This window comes from Fusarium redolens (assembly GCF_020744475.1).
Source record: "Fusarium redolens strain MPI-CAGE-AT-0023 chromosome Unknown BKA55scaffold_3, whole genome shotgun sequence".
Taxonomy (NCBI): Eukaryota; Fungi; Ascomycota; class Sordariomycetes; order Hypocreales; family Nectriaceae; genus Fusarium; species Fusarium redolens.
The window spans coordinates 1,081,897-1,105,088 of NW_025763666.1; the positions used below are offsets into that span (position 1 = coordinate 1,081,897).

At 48.6% G+C, this 23,192-nt stretch overlaps 7 protein-coding genes and 1 non-coding gene across 8 annotated transcripts; 3 read left to right on the top strand and 5 right to left on the bottom strand.

Annotated features, from left to right (window-relative positions):
• Positions 1-282: 282 nt before the first annotated feature.
• Positions 283-2,548, bottom strand: BKA55DRAFT_590436 (uncharacterized protein; the record flags this gene model as incomplete). Its single annotated transcript, XM_046195087.1, has 4 exons — positions 283-378; positions 437-1,542; positions 1,622-2,043; positions 2,106-2,548. The coding sequence occupies 4 exons, from the start codon at positions 2,546-2,548 to the stop codon at positions 283-285; spliced, it is 2,067 nt and encodes a 688-aa protein (XP_046053773.1).
• Positions 2,549-6,477: 3,929 nt separating this feature from the next.
• Positions 6,478-9,112, top strand: BKA55DRAFT_557644 (uncharacterized protein). Its single transcript, XM_046191822.1, has 4 exons — positions 6,478-6,791; positions 6,931-6,959; positions 7,012-7,113; positions 7,170-9,112. Exons 1-4 carry the CDS (start codon positions 6,610-6,612, stop codon positions 8,879-8,881), a joined length of 2,025 nt encoding a protein of 674 aa, XP_046053774.1. The 5' UTR covers positions 6,478-6,609; the 3' UTR covers positions 8,882-9,112.
• A 256-nt stretch (positions 9,113-9,368) lies between these two features.
• On the top strand, positions 9,369-11,726 carry BKA55DRAFT_635719 (subunit 17 of mediator complex-domain-containing protein). Its single transcript, XM_046197013.1, has 3 exons — positions 9,369-9,797; positions 9,872-10,257; positions 10,321-11,726. The coding sequence occupies exons 1-3, from the start codon at positions 9,511-9,513 to the stop codon at positions 11,517-11,519; spliced, it is 1,872 nt and encodes a 623-aa protein (XP_046053775.1). The 5' UTR covers positions 9,369-9,510; the 3' UTR covers positions 11,520-11,726.
• Positions 11,727-11,731: 5 nt separating this feature from the next.
• BKA55DRAFT_557650 (SNF2 family N-terminal domain-containing protein) lies at positions 11,732-16,289 on the bottom strand. Its single transcript, XM_046191823.1, has 6 exons — positions 15,732-16,289; positions 15,620-15,676; positions 15,215-15,431; positions 14,230-15,160; positions 13,695-14,183; positions 11,732-13,648 (listed from the first exon to the last, which is right to left on the bottom strand). The coding sequence occupies exons 1-6, from the start codon at positions 15,925-15,927 to the stop codon at positions 12,134-12,136; spliced, it is 3,405 nt and encodes a 1,134-aa protein (XP_046053776.1). The 5' UTR covers positions 15,928-16,289; the 3' UTR covers positions 11,732-12,133.
• A 476-nt stretch (positions 16,290-16,765) lies between these two features.
• BKA55DRAFT_718426 (alkaline-phosphatase-like protein) lies at positions 16,766-19,449 on the bottom strand (the record flags this gene model as incomplete). Its single annotated transcript, XM_046200942.1, has 2 exons — positions 16,766-17,536; positions 17,604-19,449. The coding sequence occupies 2 exons, from the start codon at positions 19,447-19,449 to the stop codon at positions 17,076-17,078; spliced, it is 2,307 nt and encodes a 768-aa protein (XP_046053777.1). The 3' UTR covers positions 16,766-17,075.
• Positions 19,450-20,021: 572 nt separating this feature from the next.
• Positions 20,022-20,114, bottom strand: BKA55DRAFT_t64. Its single transcript has one exon. It is a non-coding gene; the product is annotated as a tRNA-Phe (tRNA).
• A 138-nt stretch (positions 20,115-20,252) lies between these two features.
• Positions 20,253-21,727, bottom strand: BKA55DRAFT_557653 (uncharacterized protein). The gene is made up of 2 exons (XM_046191824.1): positions 21,093-21,727; positions 20,253-21,043 (listed from the first exon to the last, which is right to left on the bottom strand). The coding sequence occupies exons 1-2, from the start codon at positions 21,643-21,645 to the stop codon at positions 20,364-20,366; spliced, it is 1,233 nt and encodes a 410-aa protein (XP_046053778.1). The 5' UTR covers positions 21,646-21,727; the 3' UTR covers positions 20,253-20,363.
• A 312-nt stretch (positions 21,728-22,039) lies between these two features.
• BKA55DRAFT_590441 (uncharacterized protein) lies at positions 22,040-23,150 on the top strand (the record flags this gene model as incomplete). Its single annotated transcript, XM_046195088.1, has 2 exons — positions 22,040-22,940; positions 23,119-23,150. 2 exons carry the CDS (start codon positions 22,040-22,042, stop codon positions 23,148-23,150), a joined length of 933 nt encoding a protein of 310 aa, XP_046053779.1.
• Between the last annotated feature and the right edge of the window lie 42 nt (positions 23,151-23,192).

Sequence of the window (23,192 nt, forward strand, 5' to 3'; positions counted from 1 at the left end):
CACATGTCAGATCACATCAGATCACATCAGATCATCCCCGAAGGAAATAACTAGGGCCTAGGGAGCAACCATAAAATGACCCGGAGCCGAGTTCCATTGTCGTTCAAAATTCCCTTCAAGATATCATGAAGCCAACGCCGCGACAGTAATTACAGACATTGAAAATAAAACCGCACCAAAAGTCGATACACCCGTCTTCCCATCTTCTCTCTTGGTATCCATTCTTTCGACTTTCAAACCAGATGTTCGACCATTAAATCACCTCACCGATTCAATCGTTAATCACGAGCCTGTGCTCTTGAGGGTGGCAGCGATGTCCTTCTTGAAGTGTTCGGTAATCTTGCGTCGGTTCAGCTTCTGAGTAGCGGTGAGGAGTCCCTGGGAGCAAACACATTAGTAAAACTTCTAGCAAGCCAGCGATTGGGAGTGTTCTTACGTTGTCCGATGTCCACTCTTCGTCCGTGATCAAAACGCCATTGACGATCTCGATACTGCTCAAACCAGCGCGCTTCGCAGCACCTTGAAGATCCTTGAGAACAAAGCTGACCAGCTTGGGGTTGGTGTGGAGGGTATGGAGGTTGTGCTCATCGAGACCCAGCTCCTTGGCCTTCTCTTGCACGACTTTCTCGTTCGGCATGATAACGGCAATAGGGCGTGAGTGCTCGGGATCAGCGTGGACCATAACGTTGGCCACCGACTGGACACCACGGTACACAGACTCGAGTTTCTCAAGGGCGATGTATTCGCCGCCCTGCATCTTGACGAGATTCTTGACGCGGTCAAAGACTCGCAGATGACCCTGAGCATTGAATTCTCCGATATCACCAGTCTTGAACCAGCCATCAGGAGTAAGGGCCTTTTCCGTCTCCTCGGGGTTGTTCCAGTATTTAGTCATAACAGGCAAACCCTTGATCCAGATCTCGCCTTGTGGAATCTTGGCTTCGGTTGAGTAGCCCAATTCAGGGAGCGCAACGAGCTTGACTTCGCAAGCGCAAGGGGTAGGACCAATGGCATCAGGGGAGAACTCAAGTGGGCAGCCCAGAGAACCATTGGCGCAGGTCTCAGTGAGACCATAACCAGCCAACATAGGAGCAACGACCAAGGAAATGAAGTTCTTTGTACCATCGGAAATACCACTGGCGCCATTCATAGTGAAGCGCATACGACCACCCGTCAGTTCACGGACTTTGCCAAACACGATGCTATCAAACAAGCTCGCCAGAGGCAGCTTGTTCTTAGAGGCAAACGCCTTCCAGTTGTAGGCGCCCCAGAAGAGGTTCTTGAGGAGAGGACTGGCAGCCTCGAGTTTGGCTGTGATACCCTTCCTTACAGTCTCCCAAATTTGAGGAACGCCAACCATGACAGTGGGCTTGAACTCGCGCATATCACCAGCACAGTTTTTCATTGATGCATCCGAAAGCGTTCGGGGGTTTCCGTATCCGAGAGTTCCTCCAATGTACATGACGAGGTTTTCGAGGGCCATTTCGAAAATATGAGCTAGAGGCAAGTAGGCAAGAATGCACTCCTTATCGCTAACGCATTCTTCGACACAGGTGTACAAACTGGTGACTAAGAAGGAACAAATCAGTAAAAAGGCGCAAGATGGTGCAAATCAACTTACCTCCGGCAACAAGAGCTTCGTGGGTGATGCAAGCACCCTTGGGCAGACCAGTGGAACCAGAAGTATACATGATACAGTACAGGTCGGATGGCTTAGCCGGGTTCGGCTCAACGGGGTTATCTTGACCGAGCTGGCGAAGTTCCTCGAGCGTGACGATCTTCAGATCAGGGTGTTCGGCCCTGAAGGCCTCGAGCTCGCCACCCTTGGCAAAGATCGTTCGGTCGTTGACAATGACGGTTTTGACGGACGACTTCTTGATGGGCTCCGAGGCGGTCTTAAGGAGTTGCGAATCGACGTACATAGCGCTACATTCGGTCTGAACAAGAGAGTGCTCAACACCGCTGGGTCCAAGTGTATCGTAGGCGGTGACAATGGAGATGGACTGGGAGGCAGCTGCGTGGGAAGTAGAGATCCATCCGATGCTACACGCCGTGGAGTCAGAAACCAGTGCTTGGTTGCAGGAGCCAGTCAATGTTGTACATACCTGGTGGTACCGAAAACGTGAAGCTTGTCGTCACTGGTCAAGCCCAGCTTCCGTAGACCGGAGCCGATTTGCAGAACGCGCTCGAGATACTGTTGGTAAGTCAAGTATTCGAAGCCAGTCAGCTCGAAGTAGGACCACTCCTTCTCAACTTCCTGGACCTCGCCATCGACGTTCTTCTTAATCTTCTTCTTCTCAGTGTGCATGTTGATGAGCTTGCGGGCACCGACAGCATGATGGTTGGGGTAGAGTCGAGCGCTGCGCTGAACGACCTCGAAGACGGTCCTGGCATCGGGAGCAGGATAGTTGATGAGGCCGTCCTTGGCCTTGGGGTGACGTCGAGGAATGGTTTCGCCAGGGACCTTCTCATAGCCAGGAGCCTCGATAGTGAAAGGAGGCTTGTGCACCTGGTGCAGCGGCATAATGCCCGTCGTCCAGTCAGTCATCTTGAATGCGCGGTAGCTACGGAGTAGACGAGGAAGCTGGTGAAGGTCTAGGTTGAGGTTTAGGTGATGGTCAAGGTGAAGGAGGACAACTTCACAGAATGGCCTGCGATGACGACAGTGGGGGTTAAGGATGAGGGTATCGTTAAGTGTGAGGAGAAGAAGGGAAAGAAGGATGAAGGGGGAGACTGGTGGAATTAATGTGAGGAAGGGACGGGAAGCGAAGCCACGGACGGAGACGACGTAGGAGAAAGCAGCGCGGGCGTGGAGAAGGATATACTGCATCTGGTTGGCACACACTAACGTTGGCTGCCTTAATATTAACCTAAGCAATTGGAGCAACACAACACAACGGGAGAGCTAGAGACAGCAACCTCGACCTACGGAGAGGCGCTTGCTGCAGGAGAGACACGGCACAGCAGGGAGGTACACTGAATGGTACAGTACCATCAAAGCCCGGGCCAGGTCGAGGTGGAGATTGTACAGGGTTTCAGCAGCTCAAAGTACCATCAAGTATCCTAAGCTCGGTTCATTCAATGCCCATCTGACGCGGTTATCTTAGCATCTATTCAAGCACAGGCTTGGCTAAATAAATGCATTGGTTCACTCTTTTCTACCTATGTTTTGTTTTACCTTGGCTTGCCATACCGAGCTTCCCTTTGTGTACTGTAAAGATAGAAGCTAATGCTAGAATACGACAAGAATTTTTGCAGCGGGACTGGATACCTTACCCTTGAGGTAAAGTCTCTCCGAACAGGGAATCTTAAACAGGACCGAGGATGGACCTTAACGATCGATACCTTGTTCAAGATGGAGATCAAAAGCTGAGCCCTCGACAGACATCAAAGTGGTTCGCGTAAATATAATAGGCCTTGGCGGGATCAGATGCACACGCCACAGAGACAAGACTTTCATGGTCTCTGGCGAGTTAAAAGGCTAAGGCCATTGATAAGGAGACGAGTATTACATTTTCTCTCCATATAGACTTTCCGCAACAAGTCCATTTCACATGAGAGAAGTGCTCGAGATGATATTGAACTTGGACCTGCCGAGATATTCGTAAATCAAAGTCTTGCAGCAATTTCGGAAAATATAGGTACAAAAAGATACAGATGGGGTTCAGAGCAGTATACCCCTTCGGGCTTAGCCGGATAGCTTCAGGGAAGCTCCAAGGCGCTAAGTCTGCTGGGGAAACAGAGAGCGGGACGTCTGCATTGCGTCACAAATGGAGTCTTCAAAATTGTGCTGGCAGGTTTGCGACCAGAGAGAAATTCAAGACAATGACGAGACATGAATGGTAAAAAATGCTCGTCATCACCATCAGAGCTTTCGGCTTCTTCGGCGCAACCATTGATCCAGCATCACTAATCCTATAGGTGGCAGATCCTTAAGCCAGTGCTCAATGCTCAGTGCTCCTCAGATCCTTGTTGAATCACCGCATCTCGAAAGTCTGTTGCTGGCTTGGCCGTTACGTTGAGGCTGGTGCTGGTGCTGGTGTTGGCGCTGGTGTTGGCGCGTGCTCCATTCCCAGTCTATCCCTCACTTATCTTTAACAGTCAGTAGTTGGTCCTCGCCCGTACCATCCGGCGAACACTCATTGTCAGCAGCTGTCAGCACTTTGTTACTGTTGTACCGACTACCGACAAGTGCAAAAAACTTCGTTACACCTTTCTTTAACCGAAGGAGAAGGACAAACGCAGCCGATATGGCCGTGCCGCGAACGCACTGCAAAGCCAAGATTGACCTCCAACACCAAACATAACCTATGGTATGGAACCGATAAATGTACTTCTACAGTACTGCCAGGATCAGCGACGGGATGCTGTGCCTTACACTGCTTTTAGCACTATAAACGCCACACTTAAATCATTTTCGCCCTATGGAGAACTGAACATGGCATGTCTCCAGCTCAAAGACCTTCTGATCCAGGGGGGCCATAGACACCCATGCAACCCCAAAAAGTCAATATGTTCCAAAATAAGGGAAAGCTGTCATGTTTTCGAACCATTTCCCCCAACACTCTGGACACTTACACAGCGGCTTGCCTAGCCGGGAGCCACCGCACCCTATCAGGGAGCTTGTTGAGCTTCTGGTGACACACGTGCCTCCAATGCAATTCTGTTTGACAAGAAATGCATGTATCACCAGAAAAGCCACAAAAATTTCAGTCATTTCTTTAAATCCAGATTCATCAAGACGCATATCAGATCCACCGTTAAAGACCCCGCTGGCCGGATCTCCCTCCGCTGCTCCCCCGGACTCTTCGATGCTGGGCAGAGAAACAGGCTCAGGGAGTGCCTTGCAGATGGGATCAATCGCCGAGTTAACATTGGCTGTGGACGTTGAGTCTCCTCTTCGATGCTGGTCAATCAGCTGTGTTACGTTCCGCTGACCTTAACCAGCCGAGGTGAATGTTTTGTTACAGGTCGCGTGGCATGTGTCAATGGGCTTGCCCTTAACCTACAGTATTTCGTAAAGAGCCAATATCTTTTCGCATTTCTGCTTTCCCAGTCTTGATTGCATTGCATTCATGCACTGCCACTCTGGGTTTCTCTTGGCATCTAATTTTGTGTGCATACAGACGCCACCATTTGGGAGCCAAGCATTTACTAGGTTGCTGCTAGGTTACCCCATATTCAAGCTCGTTCGTAGCCAAGACCTGGCGATGGTCAGGTGTTACTGATGAGGGGGTGGACGTGACTGTTTAAGGAACATACCTTGTTGAATACAGTATCTTTTCAGACTACCTACAGGACTTACGAGTCGAGAGTCTGAGAATCCCGGCAAATTCAGGATCAGTTTGGTACTCTAAACGTACAGGCAGGCCCCACGAGCTGTCACCATAGTCCAGAGTAACCCAATCCTTCAATCCTTCAGACTAGCTGAGACGTTGGTGTATGGACAGACAAGTGACATGCCCCGTCAATATACGGAACACAACTCAAGAAGCCGGCAACTTCCTCTTAGGTAAGAATTCATGCCAAGGAAGCGCCCAAAATGCTCAAGAAGATCACGAACAAACAATGCCGAGCCTCGGAACTAGTAGCGGGAACACGGCTTTCTTGGTTGAAGCCCGAGGAGCCCGCGGGAGAAAAGTCAAACTATATGAGTATCACCTGAAGCAGTTGAACCCCCGCTTCCGAGGAAGGTTTGATATGAACCAAACATGATACAGTATGGTGAGGGGGATTTGTAGGGCTGGAAGTTTGTAGAGACGTATCAAGGGGTTTGTTGATCCTTGGCCTAGACCATTCCATCTGCCAATTTCTGAATGAGATATGTGTGTAATTTGACGATGGTAGATTCCGCTTTGACAAGTCAAGCCTCGTTGAGCTAAGTTAGATGAAGATTGTTGATAGTGACATGAATAAAATGACGAGTATTGCTCTATTTCGGTAGTCGAAAGTCATTCTGCCGTTTGACCGAAATTCTTCAAGGTAGATTCTTCAACCGTTTCATTGTCGATATCATTTCTGAGGGTTGCACGTTGCGGAAAATCGAATTCCTGTTCCATGGACCCTGGATTTAGCGTTGCAGATCTGCAACTGAAGTTCTCTGAAGGGAAAGGGATTCAGGGGTATCAGCGTCAGCTTCCAATGAGCATTAGCTTCTCTCATGCAATTATGCAGCGCAGTAAAAGCTGAACTGCAGAAGGATATCTCTTCAATTTGGTGCTGGCAGCTCTTGAAATGATGGAATCATTGAATAATTATAGTTTAAAAGTTCCCTAGAACTCGTAATGATTAGTACGACTCGCTTATCCACGTAGTCAATTACAGCAATCCAATCAATATCTCGCCTACCAGAGACGCGTACCTGTCGTGGCGGGGCTGGCAGACGCTTATTGGTCGCCGTGATTTTGGAATGGCAGTTCAGGGGCATAATTGACCCCCAAATTACACTGGAGACGGGGCTTCACTTGAATACGTAAAGCGAGAGCCTCACCTTTTTGCCTCGTAACTTTATTTGTTTTTCTTCTTCAGCGTCGAACTGGTCTCGGATTTTATATGAAAGATTGTCAATTCGATTTGTTCACAGTGCAACACCTATAATATCCGCTCACGATGGTGGTACGCAGAAGTACTGAGCAGTCAAATGCTTGGCTCAAACCTGTCGAGGACGATGAAGATGAGGGCTTTCTCACTGTGGCCGAAGATGCCGAAGCCAAAGGAATTCTCGATGATGGTAACAGATCGACGCTCAACTTGACGACGACTGAGCTTCCTGTTTATATGAACATTCACCGGTAAACTCGCCCTTATCCTTGCCCAATCCCTGCCTGCAGCTCAGAACTGCGTGTTCTTGGTGAGCCATTGTATAATCTTGCCAAGAATCATAATACGCCTATCGTGAGGAATCAGCGTGCTAACTCTCCTTGAGTGTAGAGTCCGGCGGTTAGTTCTTGCGAGTATTGGTAAGTCTCATCCTCAAGTCGTCTATGAATAATAAAATCTAACATGTACCAGATGATCCTTATACTATGGAGCACTTCAGAGATCCCAAGATGAACGCTCTAGTTGTGAGACCTCTAGTCGAAAGACTTTATAATCCAGACGATATTTCAGTTGGTGAGTGTTAAGCGCAGAATCTCACCTCGGGGTCTTCTCTGACTCCTCTCTACCAGTTTATTGTTTGTTAGCAAACCGTGTCTCTTTTCTAAGAGAACAGTCTAAGGAGGTTCATCAGAGTGTCAATCAGGCGCGTGCAATTCTATGTGAGCTGCTCGCTAGTCGGGTCCTGCGCCGCTTCCACGAGGATAATCCAGGACCACAAGGTCTTTTGCTACTCGCACATATCCTCGTTGAGGGCTTTGATCCATTCCAAGGAGCCCCTAGTCATATGGAGCGTCCAGCTAACCGACCCCAATGGCCTGGATCTGGTGACAACACTGGCTCTGAGAGAAAAGTCACAGCTCTTGAGTTAGCTATCGTCTCTGAAAGCAAGTTCTTCATCAGCTCTGCAGCCTGTCAACGAGCTGTCGATGCAGTCCATAACGGACAAATTATTTACACGCCCCTTTCATTTATGGATTTCCTTCCGGATCACTACAAACGACGACCTATCTCTCTTTATGACCCTCGAACAGCACCTCTTCTTAACCACCACCGTCTTATTGTTCCTCGTAACCGGAATCTGATCGAACTCGTTCACTTTGTCATCTTACTGGGGCTCTATGTCATGACCATGATTTCTCGCCATTCTGAGGTCAATATGTGGGAGTTCGCCTTTTGTATATACACCTTCGGTTGGCTTCTTGAGAAGATGGCTGCTATTATCGAGCACGGCTGGGCGGTTCACGCACAGAACCTATGGGCGTTCCTTGACATCACTTTCGCTTCTATCTTTGGCGCCTATTTTATCCTTCGCATCTACGACTTTCTCCTCGATCAGCTTCATTCCGGCTATGGACTACCGATTCTTTGCATTGCAGCACCTGTCATGTTGACTCGTGTTGCTTTCAACCTGCTGCCAAACAACCTCGTCTTCATCTCTGTTCACGCTATGATGAAGGACTTTACCGTACTGACGTTCCTTGCTACATGGTGCTTTACCGGCTTTCTGCTCGCCTTGCAGTGGCTTGTTAGTGCTAGCAACGATGGCAATGAGGAGTTCAGCTGGTATGTTGTGGGCAAGTGGATGCTCTGGATTTGGTTCGGTCTAGACGGTGAGGGTATTGAGGAGTCGGTGCGCTTCCATATCATCCTTGGTCCCGCGTTGATGATTGCCTTTGCGTTCCTGGGCAACACACTCTTTTTGACCATTCTCATTGCCATGCTCACAAACACCTTCTCCAAGATTGTGGCCGACGAAACCGCCGAGATTCAGTTCCGACGCGCCGTTTTGACTTTCGAGGGCGTCAAGAGCGACTCTATCTTTGCCTACCCCCCTCCTTTCAATATTTTGGCTCTGATGGTGCTTCTGCCCCTGAAGCTTGTCACCACAGCTCGCATCTTCCACATTGTCAACGTGGCCCTTATTCGAACTCTCAACATGCCAACTCTCCTTCTCATTAGCTTTGTGGAGCGACGCCGTCTTTGGATGCAGTCTAGACGTGCTGCTGGCAAGCGATCCAAGTGGCAGTTCACATCGCTGTCACCCCATAATGATGTCCAGGCTGTCTTCAAGTCTATTCCGCCAACTGAAATTTCTGACATCATCGATCAGCTCGATCCTTTGGGTGAAGTCCCAATTCTTGAGGATGATTTGATGCCCACGATGGCGGGTGACAACCCTCAGTCGAAGCTGAGAAGATGGAGAATGTTGCAACGAGAGGGACATCGCCGAACAGATAATGACGAGTCGTGGAGTAGCTCGAGCAGCATAAAGAACGAGTAAACAATGTCGATATTACAAGAATAGCATTGCATCAGCGAAAGGAGTTTATTTTTGGTTATTTGAGTGGGAGGAGTTTTCACTTTCAGGACAAGAATTATATATAGAAAGAGTGAGATGAACTATACCTTGTAATTCAAGATTTTGGAGCTTCATGGCCATTCCTACGCCTATTTAGCACTTTGAAGAAATGAAATGACACAACCAGGACAGAGTGATGCAATTCAAATCATGGAATATTGTGATCTTCGCGAGAGAAGAGCATGCTAAGTTCAAGGGGTCTGTTCACTGAATATCTAAAACCGTCTCATATTCATTTTCTGTGTATAGGAACATGATAGAAATACCTATGTTAGCATTATTGGACGTTATCGAAGTCCATCATTGTTTCACTTCAGGTTAAGGCAGTTGTGAAGCTGTAGTTACAGGACCCACTCAAGCTGTTGGCCCCGCGGTCATGGATGTCGCCTCAAACGGGAGCTAAAGTAGAGAATCCCCAAACTTTCAAAGACAAACATCACCAACGCGGCTATAACAAAGAACAGCAATTGGATACATTCTAATATATCCAAATACTATTAATTACACGCAAACGATATAGAACGGAAGAAAACACCAGAAATCTACTCATCATGGCTTATGGCGACGACCCACCGCTGTCTCTACGACCGTCTCCCGTCGCCGATCGCAAACCTCAGAACATTGCAGAATTTATTGCTCGCGCCAACGCGCAACCTGGCGGATTCAGAGCTATAAATGAGGCTAAACTACGAGAAGAGCTTGCTCAAGAGGAAGCGGAGTATGGGGATGCGCTGGATAGAGATGTCGATATGGCCGATGGGGATCAAGACGAGGACAACGATCAGGATGCGCAGAGAGATCTCCAGGAAGTGCGCATAGAAATGCTAAAGAATCTTGAGTACGAGAGCCCGTGCTGTTCCAGGGAATTGGACGATATACCCTAGAACATGATCGCAAACTAACGTCTCCCAGCGCTGCAGGAAATACGGCTCTTCTTACCCTCGACTTCCTCTCCCTCCTCATCTCGAAACAGAACCCTACACAGGCTGGCGTCACTCTCTCACAAGGCCTACGCGACATGGTTGGAATTGGTACACTGGGCACCGACAGGCTTGATACCCCACCTGTGACTCCAGCCAAGGTACAAGAACAGGAGAACATAGCATTGGGTCTGGCACTCATACAGACAAACAAAGCACGGGATGCTGCTGAGGCTGCTAGTGCGTTCTTGGAAAAAGAAGTTACGGTTGAGGGTAAATACTGGGAGGAGATTGCAGTAGTTCAGAAGTCCGGATGGTCGATATCAAGAGTGCCCCAAGAAAGACACACACTTGGTGTTCGATTTGGTTTCTCAGAAGGTATGCCTCACTTTGACGAGTTTCGAGTTTCCCAGCGCACGATTGTACTGACATGATCGATAGCTGCACCCGAGTACAGGAATAGCCTTGCACCCATGAGACGAGGCAATGACGGGGTAGTTCAGCTTGATTGCGGCCGGTTGGGAGGAGTATCAGAGCGAGTTGTCGTAACATATGAAAGGGATGGTCAAGTTACTGGCCGTTCTGCTTTACCGGCTGAGACGGCCGCTGACGCTCCCTTGCAAGAACGTGTTCTCGAAGCCAGAAACACCATTTTCTCACAAGAGCTATGGCACGAACTCACACGCGAAGCTCGCGCCCTTGCAGCATACGATGTCAAGCCAAACGACTCCCGCCTCATCTGCGATATTGATCCAGCATCAAAATCAAGGGTCATCTTGGAGCTGGTGCCGCTTGGCCCTCAAGCTTCTTCAGATGATGGTCTTCCTGATAACCAAATCGCTGAGACAATATCCCTTGCGCTGCATACCCTCCTTAGCTACGCTCATCGGCAGAACGAGCTTACGAGAACTCGTCCTATACCGCCTCACATCCCACGATCGAGAGGCCAGCAAACGCATGCTCTTCTGCGTCCTATAATTGCTCGCCTCATGCACCTTCACAACGTCCAAGTCGTAACCAAGCATGTTGGCGTCCTTGTTCAATCTCTCCAGCGCGCTGGCTTCCCCTCACGTTTTGTCCTCCACACAGCCCCTATTTCTCTCTCCGACTCAGATCCCGTGAATCAGGGCCCTAACCAACTTGCATCGTCGCAGATCATGATTCGGAATATGCTCCAGCCCATTGAGTTCAACATCAAACTTACCATTCTTCCCAATGTCACCTTCACCGTCCGCGGCCGGACATTCCTCATGCCTGTTACAGCGACATATTACTATGTGATCACTCCCCCAAACTCACCTCTTTCGTCTGCATGTGCACCATATCGGGAAGGATATCCGGATGCAAATGCACTGGCTGATTACCTCGGCACTGCTACCGCACGCCTTCTCGTGGAGCACTATCTCGCTATTCTTCCCTCGCCATGGTCTAAAGGCATACAGGGCAATGCCATTCTTAATGCCAAGAACGAGGACTGTCGGATGGTCTTTACAGTCACGGAAGAGCCAGCTCTACATTTAAAGAGTACTTCTGTCGTTGACGGGCAACTGGTGTCCCAGGAGTGGACGTGGTCAGACGACGCTACCAAAATACATGTTCAGGACATAATAGATATCGAAGTTTCGAAATTGAATCTTTAGAGCCCACCACGGTCGAGACGGCTGCATTGGCCTTGTCGACAGAGATTTGAACCCTTCCAGCTCAAAGATAGGAGAGGATGGTGGAACAGACCCAGCTATGATGGCGCTCAAGAGGATTACACCTATTGTGGTGTAGTATCGAAATAGGACACATCTTTTAGGAAGCAACGAGTCGTTTTCGCGTGGCATGGATCAGAATACACATGCAGTCACGCTCATTTTTGCATCCCAAACCGGAAACAATGTGATATGTACTGAAATCATTTCTCTAACATTGACATAGTTCATCTACGAGGTTTTCGCCCTGGTGCAACATGCACGCTACCTGTATTAACAGTGGACAAACGTCCACTGGAAGCATTTTCCTTGAGCTCACACTCCAAAATATCCCTTTGGTGAATCATTGTCCATATCCCGTTTCTCACATGATCGCATAAAGAAAAATCCGTAGTCGAATTAATGCCACGAGGTGGTCGTTCGGCTTCAGTGATGGTAGTCTCAGCCGCGTAACTGCCATAACTCATCCAGGTCTTAAAAGCAAGCTGCATCCCCTGATACTGTGCAATATGATAATTGATGCCGTGACAGATATTTTGTTGGTCGACATACATCGCTTAGCGGTTGAATCCGAAAAGATTCTTGAGGTCGTTGATGCTGAGACGACCAATCTTGCTGCCCGCAGTCTCGTCCAGTGCAGCTTCTACCATTTCCTTTTTCTTGTTTTGCAAGTCCACAATTCGATCTTCGACAGTTTCCTTGGTTAAAATGCGATACACCTTCACCTCCTGTTGTTGCCCAATTCGATAGGCTCGATCGACGGCCTGCATCTCGATATATGGGTTCCAGAAAGGGTCCATAATGATGACCCGAGAGGCAGCAGTAAGATTCAGGCCTGCATTTCCAGCTCGCAGGGAAACTAGCATAACCTTGGTTTCCTTTCGGTCGCGGAAATTCTGGGCTGCAATGTTGCGAAGAGTTGCTGACATTGAACCGTCATATCTCTCTGGTTTAGCCATCTTCTCATGCGACATGGCCACCTGTAGCAGATCCAACAACAGGGTCCACTGAGAAAAGATGATGGTCTTCTCGCCTGTTTCCTTAATCTGCTTGATGAGCTTCATGCATTCCGTGACCTTTGCGGCGGGCTCCCAAGTCTTGCGCAGATAACGCATGTACTTTTTGAACGCGTCGCGGTTCTTGTAAGCTTCCTTGCGCAGGGTCTTAAGCATGGAAGGCTTGACATCCAATGACTTTTCCTTCCCCTTCCCCTTTCCTTTGCGCTTTTTCTTGACCGATACCTTTTCGTCCTCATCCGAAAGTTCGTCATTAACGATGAAGTCTTTGAGATTACCCTTTTTGTCAACCTCATCATCTGACTCGTAGTCTGACTCTGACTCTGTCTCTGAGTCGTCGTCTGAGTCAGATTCGTCGTCAACTGGTTCCATACCGGATTCTTGCTTGACGGTTTCCGGCATGTGCACCTCCCGAAAGGTCTCATAGGAAAAACACTTAGCAGGGTCGAATTGGCCGCGACAGACGGGGCACTTAGCCCGGCTGCTTTCATTTCCTTCCTGCAAATTGACCGCCGAAGCGCCCTCTACAATTCGAACGAGGCATTCACCGCAGCTATCATGGCCGCAGGGAATGAAAAAGCTGGGACATTGAACGGCATCATAGCAGATAGGACATTCGAATGCCTCGACCTCCTTGATCCTCTCCACTATGGCTTGATCCAATTCTTTGACGAGCTGTTTCTTATCTTCATCTGGGATAGACGAAGGGGCCGCCTCGTCGACATCCAGATTTAGATGTGGATGGCAACATGCTTGGCGCAAGCGAAGCAAGAGAACAAGAATGTTGGAGTAGTTCTTGCTGACCGTCCCCTCACGAAGATATTTGCTGAATTGGACCCTGGCATGCTTTTCAAGCTGCGAATAGAAATCACGCTCCTCGGGGGACAATTCGGCGTAGATGATTTCTTCCGTCTTCTCGGGTAGCACAAGGATAGGCTTACCATTAAGCTTTGAGCTTTTCTTACGTCGGAGCATGATGGCTTTGAGAAGTGCTTGTAACTTATCCATGGCCACGTGCTTAGGGTCTCCATTGCGGCCAAATAGAACACCAAATCCCTGACTGAGTTAGTGATAAATTGGCATCGAAGGCTGATTGGCATACCTGTCGGAACTCTTCCCACTTCGAGTATGGTTTGATCCTCAGGAACTTGACAAGAGAGTACAGCTCTATGATCCCATTCATCATAGGTGTTCCTGTAAGACACCACCGGTGGATCGATTTCAGTTGGGTGCAAGCTTTGGCACCCTTTGTCTCCTTGTTCTTGATGCATTGTGCCTCATCAAGAATGACACGGTAAAATTGGGCCTTGACCGGGTGCAGAAGTGATAATTTGGAACTAATAGTCGTGTCGCTCCAGTTGATGTTTCCTCCCCTTTCATTATGATCCTCCACGATCTTTTCAAATCGCTTGAGCTCTTGCGCCACTGTACCATATGTAGTCAGCACCACGTCATATCTGAGCAACTCATCAATCGAGGCCTTTTTGCCGTGATGAACATATACCGAGAGCCGGTGTGATGGTTTGGTCTTGGTAGCAATCTCTTCTTCCCATTGACGTAGGAGAGCAACAGGGGCAACGATGAGGTTTGTCTAACAAGTTAGTACACTAACTTGTTGGTCAATCGGAGATACGCACCTTTGGCCTTGTAGGTGACCGGCGGTCCAAGAGGAGCGAAAGTGTTGAAATCGTCTTCCCAAGCCCCATATCATCAGCAAGAATACCACCTTTGTTTGTCCCTGATTCCATTTTCTTCATCCAGGCTAGAGCAATGTCCTGATGAGGATACAGGGGTCTCTTCAACCCTTCTGGTGCCTCACCTAGACCTGCCTTCGGAAGATCCATATCAGCAGAGATGTTTTGCAGGAGAGCATCAAGTTCTCCTTGGTCTAGCTGAGGCGTATGGAAACTGTCCGTGGCCTCTCTCGCGAAACCCATCAAATAGGGATTTATTGGCATGCCATCAGCATCTAGCCCGTTCACGAAGTCGATTTGGTTAGTCCGTCCGATCACATTGGCAAGACTTGATGGGTTTGAAAAAGAACCAGGTAGGCCAGGGTGGTCAGGCCAGGCGCCAGGACGAGGCGAACCAAAATGACGCCTAGTCAGGTCTGGGTAGTTCATGCCGGAAGCCAGGATTGGACGACCAGAAGGAGTAGGCGGTTGGTGAGCAACGGATCCTGCGAAGATAAGATCCGGGTCCTCCTTGATGGCATTGTGGTTCGAGGAAGTTGCCTTAGGTATATACTGAGGAACCATTTGCCTTTGAGGGATATTGAAAGCTGGCCCGGCGCCTGAAAAATCATTCCAGCGCGCATCATAAGCGCCAGGGATCTGAAAGAGGTTGCCATCTGCGTCATTGTCATCAATTGGGGTAGAAAGAGCAGGCTGACTGTTCATGAGACGTGTGAAGGCGTTGTTTTGAGAGAATTCTGAGACTGGAATCTGATTGGAAGGGCCTTGACTCGAAAGTTGTCTCGCGAGCTGTTGGTCTGCCCATTCCTGCTTTTGTCTCTCCTCGGCCTTAATCTGTTCAGCGATGAAGTCGGACTCTATGTCATCATCGTCCCTGGTGTTCTTCCGTCAGAAGTGAAGGTGACAATAGTACTACAAAGTAACTTACCCAGTAAGGTCTATGAAGTCAACAGGGTCTTCAGCATTTCCGTTGACCAAGGTAGTCGAGAAGTTATCTTCTTCAGGGGAAATGCGGCGTGTCTTCGCATGATTGTCATAGAAGGAGAGGCGAGCTGAGTCAGCGCACCTTTTGCGGTCAGGTAAACGCCAGACACCGTGTTGTGATGGAGATTGCATGGCTTTTGAACCTTCAGGCTTTTCATCCTCTGAAGAAAGGTCAGCTTGATATTCTTGGTTGAAGGCAGATTGAGTGATAGGATCAGGGATTTGCAAGTAATGCATGGAGTTGGAAGATCCAGTCAGCAGAACTTGGGTGCTCAAGACATGACATAGGCACTAAAAAAGAAAATCACATATGAAGTGCCCACAGAGTATTTTTCAAGAAAACTCGTACCTAAAGTTGATGGTCCAAGGACACGATCTTCGGGAACGCGGTGATAAGATTCACCAGCTACAAGTATTGTTAGATAACGGAGAACAAGGCTATGCTGAGGGGTGGAACATACTAGTCATGCCAGGCTCCTTCTTCAGTTTCAAGCTTTGAAGAAGCTTCTTGAGGCGAACGATCTCTGAATGAGCATCTTGTCTCATATCCTCAGCCCCATCATACGTCGCTTCAGACAGGGACTCTAAGACAACCTTTTGCACCGTCAACTCCTCCTGGATCTCCTCGATACTCATGGAGGTTGTGTCAGCCATCATGCACTGCAGCCTAGAGAAAGGCGAATGAGACAGCACACAGGCGCAGAGACAGCATTCAAGACCCCCTCGGTCAGCGACAGTGACAGGCCACCGGAGGCAAGGGGCCGCCCATGAATGTTCCAAGGGTACGCAGCAAGACTTCCGGATGCTTAAGGCGGCAGGGTAATGGTGGCCGGCCCTATCAGGATCCCTGTCACGATCTCGCAGTACCTGTTATCGCAGAGGAGTAGTGGTAAAGAGCGTGATTCTTCGCACGTGCACAAATGAGCGTTGCAAGAGGCTCAAGTCAGAGGTTGATATTGTAAGGTTCACATTTAACTTTGAGGTGGAGCTCAGGGACGATATACCGGGAGCATGGGAAGGAGCTCGCCGCGTCACGCGTTAAGCGATTCACTGGAGTTGAAAGTGGAGGGCCTGAGGGGAGCTAATGCAGGCAGCAACACCCATTGTACAGTAGCTAGAGTAGCTTGTAGTGGGGGAGGGGCAATCATGGTAGGCAGGACCCCACCTCGAATCCCTTGCATGAAATCATTAATCATTATCACAGCCTGCCTTAGTGCCTTGAGGTAGATAGCCTACTGCAGCTATTTTCAGACAATAGAGAACAAGGCATGATTCAATAAACCCAATTCTCTGTTAAGTCCATATAAGTTAGCTCCTGAATTGTGACCCTAAGGTAATTCTAAGTACTTTACCACCTAAGCAAGGTAAGGTACCTATGAAGGTAAGTTAAGGCGGAGTTCTTCACTACACACGCCGTACCAAATATTCTTTGGTCATGTCTCACATTCCATCTCTTTGATGCAGGCAAAGGTATTTTTTCGAGTGAATAGGCTATGTGAATGAATACCTACAGTGTACACCGCCTATTAATGAAATATCCTTGTACGTGGCACTCTTGCAGAGAGCACAAAGGTCGTACAAACAAAGTGCAGCACCAGTGAAAGCACAGCATTTCGCCTCATTTTCAAACAGGGGTGCTTGAAAGGAGAAAAAGAAAAGGATATCAGATTTATACCAACTTTGCTTGGACGAATCGCAAGTCTAATCATGTCCTTAGAGATATCAAACGCCCTATGTCCCATCATGGTCCCTTTGAACGCCGCGAATACAAAGAATACGCACGGAATTTCCACCCTATTCACAATTCAATCATCTCCAGTGATTTTATGCCAGACTTTCTCCACTTTGTGAGTGAACCAATCCCAAATTCCTTCATCTTTGTCATCGTCATCATCGTCACTATCACTGTCGCTATCCTCATCCTTACCTCCACTTTCCTTGGAGGGGGCAGCCGACTTCGATGGTTTCACAGGTTTCTTCAGCGAAACTGTCGCCTTGGCGGACTGCGTCGGGGCAACTGGGACTGTAGGCCGTTCAGGCTGGGTAGGTTTTTGAGGCACAGTCGGCCTCTCGGGATGACCTGGCTTCTCCGGCAAAGTTGGGCGAGCCGGCCTCTTGGGGGCGGACGGAGGATCCGCAGGTTCCTCGGGTGTATCTTCGGGCTTGTGCACACCGATAGGCTTCAGGGGAAGCCGTAAAGTTCCGTTGTTGGGGCTCGGTGTCAAACCAACAGAGTCGCACAGCATGTTGTACACCTCAATATTTTCTAGTTACACAGCGTTAGCAAGAGAGAAGAAAGAAAAAAAAGGTCGCTCGTCAGAAATTAAACATACGGAAAACCTCGATCTGACTGTTCGCTGGGTGGGGGAACGCAGGGCCACGGGCGATAAAAATGGCCCTCATAAGCGGATGCTCATGATCATAACCATGAAGACCTCGAGGATGATATACGAGATTCTTCTTCTTTCCTTCTTTAACATCGAACTCGTCTTTGGTGACAATGGCCCATCCTGTCTCAGGAACAACCCACAGTGGGGCGATGCGGTGATGCTTGGAGAAGTGATATCGCTCGGGCATGTCGACATCACGAAGATAGACTTCAAAGTTGGGGTTAGACTTTGACTTCTCCTTGAGTTCGTCATAGAGCCCTTTCAGGTCGTCGGGTTTCTTGGGACGAAGGCCGTAGAGTGGCCAGCCATCGATATGCTCAATCTTGTCTGTATCAATAAGGTCTTCGAGCTGGATTAGTCTTGAAATATCTGTGGTTGCCATACCGTGATCGGAGACGACAATCACATTGACAATGTCGGTCAAGTTGCGTTGCTCGAGACCGTGGAAGACCTGTCCCAGCATGCCGTCCACATTCTTGATAGTTTGGCGAATCTCTGTGGAGTTGGGACCGAATTTGTGACCATCACTGTCGACATGAGGAACGTAAGCGGCAATCAATTGAGGTCGCATGTTGCCAGCGTCCACTGTCTTGTCCTCAAAGCCAGGCATATCAAGAAACTCCATGATTCTTGCGACCTTATTCTCAAGCGTTTCCTTGCCATTGAACTTATCCATCAAGCTTGGTTCAGTGTGAAGGACATGTGCCTCGCTTCCTGGCCACATATGGACAGCACTCCGAACGCCCTGCTTCTCTGCTGTAACCCAGAAAGGCTCTCCTCCCCACCACTTTGGATCAAGACTCTGGCTAGGATGAGTGTAGTAGAATTGCGATTGCATGTCGGGATCCCAAAAGGTATTGCTAACAATGCCATGGCTTTCAGGATACAAGCCTGTCGCAAGAGTGTAATGGTTCGGAAAGGTGACTGATGGAAAAGAAGGATGCATCCATTTTGGCGACACTCCTTCAGCAACGAACGAGTTCAAGGTAGGCGTCAATCCACGTTGGAGGAAGTCGGCGCGGAAACCGTCCAGACTAATGATGAGGGATGTGGGCGCAAAGAGCGCGGTTCCATTGCTGACCAGGGGCTGGTTCGCCTTGGCGAATCTGTTCCTGCGATTCTTGGATAGCTTCCAGGCTAAGAGAATCAAGATCGCGAAGCCTATGGCGATCAGGGAGTGAATGAAGACCCACCGGCGCCAGCTGCGACGTCGCTGAGCCTTTGCTTCGGCAATCAGATTTAGATGATGTCGATCCAATTCGTCACTGTCGTCCCTCTCGCTACTCTCGCCAGTTGAGCTCCCTTCCTTCATACCTCCCTCTTCCATCTCATACATTAGTTCTCCGTCCTCTCCATGTTGCGCATGCTCCACAAGTTTCTCTCGCTTCGTCTGTCTCCGTTGGCGTCGAGTCTTGCGTTTCTCAATCACGAGATTTTCTGCAGAACTGTTGATCGAGCGATTTCCTGAACTGCTTCCTCGACGACCAAACATTTTGCCTAAATTAGGTACCGCAAGTCCTGACCCACGACGCTCCCGCTCTTTCTTCTGTCGCGAATCGGTAACAAGTCGATCAATATCTTCCTCTTCCATCAAGACAATGCGATCGTGAGCACGCAACTCTCTACTATTCCTCGCGCGTGAGATAAGTTCGTCATCGTCGGTATCGGTATCTTGATCGCTGCGGGAGTGAAGAGACGAAGCATCGTCGTCGTATGCGATAGGAGAGAGGAACGAGGCATTGTCGCGGTCCTCCCTAGAAGGATTCGTATTCAAGTTGTGGAAGGACATGATGACTTGACGTCGAAATGTCTCTCAGGAACATGAAATGTCCTCGCATCTGCTACGTCGCCGCTATCGCATTTATTAAGGAAATTCTATTTAAGGGGACGTAAGACATGGATAGATAGACCCTTGGGATAAGCCATGTTCAATGCCGCGAATGAGACTGGGGGAACTTCCACCGGCTCCGTTTTCGACCCACAATCGATGTCAATGGTGCGATCATGTTGATTTGATGCTTTAATTGGTGGGTTCTTTACCAGCCTTTGAACTTTGAATCATATAAATAACTGACTACTTCGGCCCTCATATTGAATAATCCTTAAGACATATCGCAAGTCCTTTTACTAATTAATATCACGAGATATTTCCAGCCATTCAATCTTGTGCAAGGCAAAAGAAATGCTCAGCTACATATGGATAGCCTTACAGACAGATAGATATACTATGTAGACAGACACCTTGTTGGCAAATTTCGTCCCTGGAATTCCTGCGGCTCCATCCAGCTGCATCTTAGTCCAAACACTAAAAAATGAATGGCTCCGCCCATAATGGAACCAAGAAAGGCAAAAGAAAAAGTTTGCGGTTTGTGTGGATCGAACACACGACCTTCAGATATCGAATCCCCGAAGTTTGACTTCAGTCTGACGCTCTCCCAACTGAGCTAAACCCGCTATTGCTTATAGACGTTCCTGATAATGGATACCATCTCAACTCGAAATGGAGAATCGAGCGCCGGCGCGCTTTCAAAGAGGGAAAGGAATATTCCGTTACCTTGATGCGATATTGCTCACGGTGAAATATTATAAAACCCTGGTTTGTAGATCTCTATCTAGAGAGATGTTTCTAAAGTCAATACTTCATTCACATTGAGTTTGTTATCGTCCAGTGCCTAAGCTTCACTGAATCTTGGTCAACCATTCCTACAATTTTCCACCTTTGCTTGCAAACCAACCCTCAGCCTCATCTCGCCCTAGTAAACTTGAAATCATGATCTTCCCAAAGACATCTATATCATCCGCCTTTGCCTCAGCAAGAACACCTGTAAAGATGGCATTCGTCACCACATAGTGATTCTTATCTCTCCACGCCTCAGCAAAGCCCAGGGGAGTCATAGCATTCCATAAATATGCAGACAATGTCCATGAGTGGCATAAACCAAGCCTTCCATCACATTGGAGCATTTTGCAGCCGGACATGATACGATATGTCTGTACAAGATAGAATGAGAATAAGAGAGTACGACGTAAAGACTCCTGGAGAATCCAATCTTGCCAGAAGGCTTTTGTCGGGGCTATAGGGTACAGAGGAAGCGTACCAGGTGTTCCCTCTATGTCAAACTGGGCATAGGAGAACAATGATATTGCGGAAGCTTCAATGGCTGGAATGATGCGTTCTGCTGATGTGCGAGCACCTATATCGCCGTCGTAGAGCCTTATTATCTGGTAAAGGATGAGAGCCTGGGTATGAGCCAGACAGTCTAGGGGCGTTATTGGTGGCGGTGTTGAGAGTAAGTCGTTGACGCGAGATTCTATGCTACGAAATATAATGGGCGAATTGACACGGTTCTTGGCCATGTATAACGCACAAGAGGAGTGAGCATCTGCGTCGATGTTAGTGAGCACAGAGGACAGTTGAGCTCTGATCTTCACCCTGCATAGATCGAGGCATGGCATCTTTATAGAGTAGTGGATGACACCATGGTGTTTGGTTCTCAAGAACCATCTTCTTAGGAGCTTCTTTGATCTCATCAACAGCCCACTGAAGGCGATTCAAGATATGTGCTGAGACATTCCCAAAATCTTGTGTCGATGGGCCAGTTAATGTCAAAGGCTGTTGAGCAAGTTCTAGTGCCACATCTTCTAGTGGAAGATCAAACGTTTCCAGGCCGTTGGAGCTTGCATCAATTCTCGAGATGATGGTATTGAAATCTTCAATCATTAACCCGCTTATGGGAAAGCTGCCAGAAACTTCAGGCGACGATTCATTACTTAATAGATTAGGTGATACTGTCTCTGGTGATTCAGACTGAGGGGTCAACTGTCCTCGTATCGTCCTTGTGGGATACTGGCAAGATATCTGTCTCTGAGAGCATCGGAGACATGCGGGTAGAGCAAAGTCGCAACGCCGCTTAGCCTTGGTGCAAGCGGTACAGGACTTCCGCCGACTTGGAGGGTTGCGGCGTTCTCGGGCGGTGAAAGACATATTAGAAAAGTAAATCCGCAGTATTTACTAGCCTGCGGAAATGAAGTTGGTAATCTGATGATTGTGTTGTTGAGAGTTGAAAGTCTGACTGGCAACCAAGCATCAGACAAAGTGGAAATGGTCGGGAAAAGTGGGACTGGGCGGAACTCCGCCCTGTGAAAGCGGTTCCGTCTCGGGGGCGATCTGCCGTGAGAACAGCGGATCTCCGGCGACGTGATGGAGTATCCTACCGAAGGGAAGAGTTCTCCGCCAGCCAGTCCGCGGGTAATTTCTATAAAATGAGGGTCTGTGATGCTTCAAAGAGACCAAATACTTGGATTTACACCTCATCTATACACCTACCAACTGTGGTTATACACCTCGAACATCACATATATCATCTCACAACCTGAAAATGTCTACCCCTCAAGTCTTCGTCTCAGGCGCAACAGGCTGCCAGGGAGGCGCTGTCGCTCGCTACCTGCGATCCAAAGACATCGCTGTCCATGGCCTTGCTCGCGATCCCAACTCCGAAAAGGCCAAAGCTCTTGAGACTATTGGGGTCAAGCTGACTCCAGGAGACTATGACAACAAAGAAGCACTCAAGGAGGCAATGAAGGGCTGTACAGGCCTCTTCCTTGTTCTCATGCCCGACTTCACAGACCTCACCGCTGAGAGGCGATGGGCAACCAACGTCTTGAATATTGGCAAAGAAGCTGGCGTTAAGCATGCCATCTTCTCAAGCGGCTTCAGCGCTGGAAATCCCGACCAACTGACTGCCATGGAGCCCGGAAGTTTCACCGATACAATCATGCGCAATAAGCATGCAATTGAAAATCAGACTCGTGATGCAGGCTTCGAGTACTGGACAATCTTGCGCCCGGGATCTTTCATGGCCAACTATCTCGAACCATTTGTCAGAATGTATCCCGGCCTCGTTGACAAAGGAGTCTTCGCAACTGCTATGACCCCTAGCACTGTTCTCCCGTTGACTGATACAGTCACTATTGGCAAGTTTGGTGGCGAAGCATTTCTGAACCCAGCCAAGTTTCATGAAAAGGAGATCACGTATGCCGATGAGTGGGTTGAAGTGGAAGTCATTTTACAGAAGCTCTCCAAAGCCGTGGGAAGGGATCTTCAGGGAGAGTACCTTTCTGAAGAAGAGATTATGGATCAGAAAGCCACCAACCCTTTCATAGCTGGTCAACTTGTCATGAGAGACATGGCCAAGCTTGCGACCAAGGAAGAAGTTGAAGCATGGGGAATCCCACTGAGCACATTCGATGCGTTTCTAGAACGGGAGAAACAAGCCATTCGTCAGACATACCACAAGCCCGCTGGAATGGCACAAGGACCTAGAAATCCATTAGCGGTTGGTTTTGATCGCATAGTAGACTATGAGCCTATGTTTGTAGAGGATATTAAATCGTTGCTAAAACGAGAATAGCGAATACGTCAAATTATAGCATCAGTCAAATATCTACATGAATTCAGTGTGCACTATTCTTACTCTGAGCCATGCATAGTGTCTTGTTGGAAAGGACAGACGCCTGTGAGTTTGTATTTAA